This window comes from Bidens hawaiensis, unplaced genomic scaffold, assembly GCF_021521415.1.
Source record: "Bidens hawaiensis isolate Kalapana, Puna unplaced genomic scaffold, B.hawaiensis_p1.1 tig00024057_1, whole genome shotgun sequence".
NCBI lineage: Eukaryota > Viridiplantae > Streptophyta > Magnoliopsida > Asterales > Asteraceae > Bidens > Bidens hawaiensis.
The window spans coordinates 32,121-38,675 of NW_027493795.1; the positions used below are offsets into that span (position 1 = coordinate 32,121).

The following is a 6,555-nucleotide window of genomic DNA, read 5'->3' on the forward strand; positions in this document are numbered from 1 at the left end:
CATCCGACTTCGCATTGGCTCACCGTCACAATTTCTGAGTTTTACCAACCAAATAAACATTGTTTTAAATAAACTATTTCTTTGTGTTATAAATCACACAAGTATTCTAGGTGTCCACTAATTATATTTTGATTTATTGCATGCATCGTAACGAAACTAACCGATACCAACTGACTTCACGTGGCTCTCATCAGAAACTGACTTCACGTGGCTCTCATCGTCCACTAGTTATTTTTTCTGCGCTGATAGATGTCGGTATCGTAACAAACTTAAGTTATAGCAACTGAATGCGCGTTAATGCACCGTCGCAACACGTAAAAAAAACCCAATTATTATTATTGTTATTATTATTATTATTATTGATTTATTTCCTTTTAATATCAGATTCTAGTGATCTATCTGTATATATCTCTAAGATTCAATCAATAGCCCTAAAGATTTGGGGCTAATGTCTGAAACCCTTGTCTTTGTACTCTTTTGAAACCCTATGATAATAATAATATTATTAATCTCATGACGACTGAATTCGACAACTCCTCGGCGGTTAACGAGTCTACAGTTTCCGGCGAAGCTACTATATCTTCTCCGGCTAATCAGACGCCGGCGCCGACAGAACAACCGGCTAAACGTAAACGGAATTTAGCTGGCACACCAGGTAGTATAGTATATTATTGTGATTTAGTTAAGTTTGAAACTTAAATTAGGTTTATTATTCATCTGGATATTATTATTAAATTTGTTGCCTTTATTGGTAGTTGGATGTTAGATTAGTGATTAATGATTAAATATCACTAATTCGGAAAGTTGTTCGTTTATGTTCGTTCGTTTAATAAGTGAACAAACTTGAACAGGAAGTTTAATTGTGTTCGTTTAATTGTTTTTGTGTACGTTTATGTTCGTTAATGTTTGTTTATTTATGTTTGTTCATTAAAGGTTTTGTGTATTCTTTAATGACTTTTTTAACCTTGTCATGTAGATTAAAGTTAATTTTATTAACTTTAACTATAATACAAAAATTATATATGAGTGTTATGTGATTAATTTATGTGTAAACTAACATATAGACCAACCCGTTGAAACCGAACTGTTGACACTGACCACTCTCAACTTGCCAAATAGTAATAAAAAACATTGTTTGTGTTGATTTGTGTTCGTTCGTTAGTGTTTGTCAACCGTTCACGAATGAGTTGATTTCCTTAATGAAACGAACTCGTACGAGAAATTCCGTTTGGTTAGCTGTTCGTGAATCGTTCGCTTGTCTGATAAAAGCTTAACGAATGAACAAGGTTGAAGCGAATCTATTAACTTTAACTGTAATACAAAAATTATATATGAGTATTATGTGATTAATTTATATGTAAATTTTAATTAACATATGCATATGATTTATGAATATGTGAATATGAATGTTAAAAAAAACACCAACACAAACTTGGTAGCCAGACTGAACCGTTGACATTGAACATTCTCGGTTAGTAAAATAAAAAATAAATTGTTTGTGTTGATTTGTGTTCGTTTGTTAGTGTTCATGAACCGTTCACGAACAAGTTGATTGCCTTAATGAACGAACACGAACGAGAATTTCCGTTTGGTTAGGTGTTTGTGAACCGTTCGTTTGTCTGATAAAAGCTTAACGAGTGAACAAGAACATAGCCCTGTTCTGCTTGATCGGTTTAGTTCGTTTACAGCCCAGTCACAACTGATTTCACGCTGGTTTAAGCAAGCATTGATCACTTTTTTAGCATATACTTATCGGAATCTTAGGCTTAGGGCTTGCTATATTGAAATTAAATCCGATTCAAGTTGATTTATTAATGTTTTAAAATATTCAACATATAGATCCAGATGCAGAGGTGATAGCTCTATCTCCGAAAACATTAATGGCGACAAATCGATTTGTGTGTGAAGTTTGCAATAAGGGGTTTCAGAGAGACCAAAACCTGCAACTTCATAGAAGAAGACACAATTTACCATGGAAGCTTAAACAGAGGACAACCAATGAGATTAGGAAAAGAGTGTACGTATGTCCCGAGCCATCATGTGTGCATCATGATTCCAAACGCGCATTAGGTGATTTAACCGGGATCAAAAAGCACTACAGTCGGAAGCATGGTGAGAAGAAATGGACATGTGAGCAGTGCTCAAAGAAATACGCGGTTCAGTCTGATTGGAAAGCTCATTTGAAGATATGTGGAACCCGAGAGTATAAATGTGATTGTGGAACTTTATTTTCAAGGTTAGATATTTCATATTTGTTAGATTAAAATCTTTGTTATTTGCTAAAACATGTTTTCACATTTTGTTTGTTTATATGAAGACGGGATAGCTTTATTACACACAGAGCTTTTTGTGATGCGTTAGCTGTCGAGAGTGCTAAATGTCAGCCTGTAGATGAAACTCCCAAGATAGATGAAAACCATAAGCTTAAAGATACAGACTCAGCACTACAATCAACCTCATCAGCATCACCGTCGCCACCACCACAACCATTACTAGCGCTTCCTCCACCACCACCACTGCCCGTCACTCCTGCAGTACCTGTAACATCTTCAGTTTTGTGCATTGCAAATTCTCCAGGTATAACTTTATATACAAGTTAACCACCATTTTCCTCCTTGTGGTTTGGTCACTTTCGCACATTCGTCTATTTTATTTTTCTCCACTTGGTCACTCTGGGGCTTCAAAAACTTGCCATTGTCATCCATCTCACTGACACCATTCAATTTGACCGTTAAAGGTCAGTTACATGAAGGGTTTTTATATCTTTTTAGGTGTTTTAGTTTAGAGTTTATATAGTAAACTACCATTTCCGTTCTTAGGGTTTGATCAGTTTCGCTACTTTCATCCAATTTTCTATAAACTCTATATTAAAGCATCTAAACAGACATAAATACCCCGCATTTAAACAACCTTTAACGGTCAAGTTGGATGCCGTTAATGAGATGGATGAAAACGACAAGTGTTTGAAACCCTAGAGTAAACAAGTGGATAAAAAGTAAAAATGGACGAAAGTAGCAAAAGTGACCAAACTACATAGACGAAAATGGTAGTTTATTCTTTATATACTTTAATAATGAGATTCAACCCAGTTATTTCATTTAAAGTTTCAAATTAGTACATATTGTCTGCAGATTTGCCAGAAAGTTCAAACATGATTCATGATTCAAAACCTGTTGTAGAAAACCCACCACCGTTGGTGGCAGGGTTGACCGGAAGCTGTAGCGGTAGCTCAACCAATACAGTAAGCACAAGTAGTAGTGTATTCGCTAGCTTATTTGCATCATCAACCGCACCGAAAAGTTTACAACCACAACCGCAAACAACTGGATTCAAAGATTTTATCCAATCCATGTCCAGACCGACACAACCACCTGATCTTACACTCCCATTATCATCTCAAGAACCCATATCACTATGCTTGTCAACCAATTTCAGAACAGCTGGACAATATGGGCCGCCACCTCAGCCCACCATGTCAGCAACAGCATTACTTCAGAAGGCCGCTCAGATGGGCGCAACCGCTTCAGGTGCCTCGCTACTTAGAGGATACGGGCTTGAACGGGATGACACAGACGGTGGTTCGGTTTCAGGTCCTTCTATCGGGCTTGGGCTCGGGATGGGCTTTGATGGGCGGCCCGGTTTGCAAGAACTTATGATGGGGACTCCGTCTGTATACGGGCCTAAGCTTGCCACTCTTGATTTTCTCGGGTTGGGTATGGCAGTTGGTGGCGGAACAACCAGTGGTCTGTCGGCTCTAATGACTTCCATGGGCGGCGGTCTTGATGGGTTCACTGGACATGGTGGCGGCAGAGGCGGTGGTGGCAACGAGTTCAATGGAAAAGACATGGCACCTAAGCGGTAACTCAAGCTTGGTAACTTTTTTATTTAGGAAGTAGTTTATATTATATGGATTATTTTACTGTTTTGATGTAAATTATTGTTTTATTTTATTTTATATAATTATATCCAGAAGAAAAATGTTTATGGGACTCTCTGGATCTCTCAGTTTGCTTAGCAGTTGGCAGTTTTTGGAGGAATCAACCTTTGCCTACTTGATATCATCTATTCCTATGTCATGCATCTAAGATTCATTATATTATTTAGTTTTTATATAAATGAAAAATATGCCTGGCTTTTTAATAATATGCTGCATTTCAACTTGCAAATAGAGCATTCAGGGAAATGCTTCTTATCTCTTTGAAGGTTGACTTTTTTGAGTCTATCAAAATTTGGAAGTGAATTCAGGGACATTGATTATGTATGCAGCCGGAATGGTTGATGACTTGATGTCACCTTGGTGGTCGAAGGCAGCAATGGCGGTAGACCGAGGATATTTTGTAAAAAATTTGGAAGTGAATTCAGGGACATTGATTATGTATGCAGCCGGAATGGTTGATGACTTGATGTCACCTTGGTGGTCGAAGGCAGCAATGGCGGTAGACCAAGGATATTTTGTAGGGCGGCCATCGACCCATCGTTAGGCGTTACACTAAATATATATTTTGCTAACAGAGAAAAAAAATTCTTATAAAAACTAAAATAAAATGAACTAAAACTCAATGATCAACTACGCCTTCACCATTTGCTTGAAGATTTTTCTCAAAGGAATTCATCCATTGTTTACTTATTCTTATTATCATCATCACCTTAGTGTAATTAGGCATTGTTACGAATAAGCAAAATTATATTTCTTACCCAAAAATAAAAATTACTAAGCAAAACTTTACTCAAATGTTTTTAAATTCCTCTTCTAGCAACTGCATTTAAGGTAGCCTCCTCACGACCTCACCGGGTTTGTTTCGTACCCATACGCCAAAGAAAGAGTCTGGTGACCTGGGCAACAAGTAAGCTTTCAGACCTGGAACAAGCTCCAACAATTCTGTCAACAACCTGCACGGGCGCTGGAAAAACAAGTGTGGATTGCGAAAAGATTCAAGATGCAGCTTCAAACACTTCAACTTCGGGAAAGGCGGTGAGGATCCATTTAGAGGAAACAGTGTGAGTAAATGAACAACAGGCGAGGACAGGTCAAGCGATCTGGCATTGCGTAAAGAATTAAACAACATCAGCAGATCATCAAACATCATCCTCTCTTTCTCTTGGCGGCAATAACCGTTGTAGTCGATGGACACCGTCTCAAGAACAGGAAAACCACCCGTCAAGTGCGGAATATCCCTCCCGTTCCAATAGAAATATTTAAGTTTTGGAGTTGTGAATTCACAGCGGCGTACAGACTGCCCTCTGTTGTAAAAGATGGTAAATTCTGAAAGTTGCGGTGCGTGTACGTTCAAAGCATTGTCCTCGGTTGTAAGCGGACAAACGTCCAATTGTAACTTTTCTAGCGCGGGAAACCCCGAGAAAGGATCAGGATCCCCAATAGTTACATTTTGGAGATATAAATTGGTGAGATTCTTGAATGTTCCTACTGATCTTGGTTCCAAAAACGTGCGACCCGCAATAATACTTCCACTCTTCATAAATTTCAAGCTTGTTATTGAATCCGATGACCAACTCTTGATGTCTTGGATGCTTGCTTTTTCTTGGTGGCGACGGCCAATGTATTTAACGAACACTGCCTGAAGAAAAGGAAAACTACCCATCAAGTGCGGAATTTCACTCCCCTGCCAATCGAAATGTTTAAGTTTTGGAGTAGTGAATTCACAGCGACGTACGGACTGCTCTCTGCCGTAAAAGATGGTAAATTTTGAAAGTTGCGGTGCGTGTACGTTCAAAGCATTGCCCTCCGTTGCAAGAGGACAAAAGTCCAATCTTAACTTATTTAGCGCTGGAAACCCTGAGAAAGGATCAAGATCCCCAATAGTTACAGATCTGAGATATAAACTGGTGAGATTCTTGAATGATCCTGCTGATCTTAGTTCCAAAAACGTGTAACCCGCACTAATACTTCCAATCTTGGTAAATTTCAAGCTTGTTAGTGTATCCGATGACCCGGTTGGCCAACTCTTGATGTTTTGGATGCTTGCTTCCAGTTCTTCGACACCTTGTGAAAACGCGTAATCGAAAACCAGCTGGGAAATCTCGTCACCGCAGTCTCCAACGTGTTTGAAGGTTAACTTATCCAGCTTCACGGATTGACGACCGGATAAAGCATTGATGACAAAGTAATCGAAACCATAGGAAGTGAAATTGAGAACCGGAATACAAGTCCATGTAGAGAGCCATGATTTCGATAACACCAATGTTCGAACAGCCTGCCTGGAGTCAAGACAAGAAAGAATGCGAAGCCGCAGGGATTCTGGCATGTTTGATAGCCTGTCCGCCAACGTCATCGTTTCCTCTTCTTCTTCTTCTTCTTCCTCCTCCTCCTCCTCCTCCTCCTCCTCCTCCTCCTCCTCCTCCTTCTTCTTCTTCTTCTTCTTCTTCTTCTTCTTCTTCACATAACCTTTTGAATCTTTTAACCGGCATGTCTCTCATTTTGCATGCATGCAATGTCCAAGGTATATAAATGAGATCGATGATCTAATTTCAAATTATTGTCCTAAAGTTGGAAAATTTTATATATAATTTTTGAAAAATTACATGCATAGTACCACA

At 38.7% G+C, this 6,555-nt stretch overlaps 2 protein-coding genes across 2 annotated transcripts; one reads left to right on the forward strand and one right to left on the reverse strand.

The window, feature by feature from the left end:
* The first annotated feature begins 417 nt into the window (after positions 1 to 417).
* LOC143568688 (zinc finger protein ENHYDROUS-like) lies at positions 418 to 4,023 on the forward strand. Its single transcript, XM_077054777.1, has 4 exons — positions 418 to 655; positions 1,840 to 2,236; positions 2,318 to 2,577; positions 3,132 to 4,023. Exons 1-4 carry the CDS (start codon positions 514 to 516, stop codon positions 3,860 to 3,862), a joined length of 1,530 nt encoding a protein of 509 aa, XP_076910892.1. The 5' UTR covers positions 418 to 513; the 3' UTR covers positions 3,863 to 4,023.
* Positions 4,024 to 4,763: 740 nt separating this feature from the next.
* On the reverse strand, positions 4,764 to 6,290 carry LOC143568698 (putative F-box/FBD/LRR-repeat protein At4g03220). The gene has a single exon (XM_077054786.1). The coding sequence runs from the start codon at positions 6,288 to 6,290 to the stop codon at positions 4,764 to 4,766; it is 1,527 nt and encodes a 508-aa protein (XP_076910901.1).
* Between the last annotated feature and the right edge of the window lie 265 nt (positions 6,291 to 6,555).

Excerpts from the sequence above, each read along its gene's own strand:
- LOC143568688 (XM_077054777.1), top strand. The coding sequence starts at position 514 with ATGACGACTGAATTCGACAACTCCTCGGCGGTTAACGAGTCTACAGTT. Across the intron at positions 2,237-2,317 it reads TGTGGAACTTTATTTTCAAG|ACGGGATAGCTTTATTACAC; the intron begins GTTAGATATTTC and ends GTTTATATGAAG. Across the intron at positions 2,578-3,131 it reads GTGCATTGCAAATTCTCCAG|ATTTGCCAGAAAGTTCAAAC; the intron begins GTATAACTTTAT and ends TATTGTCTGCAG.
- LOC143568698 (XM_077054786.1), bottom strand. The coding sequence starts at position 6,290 with ATGACGTTGGCGGACAGGCTATCAAACATGCCAGAATCCCTGCGGCTT.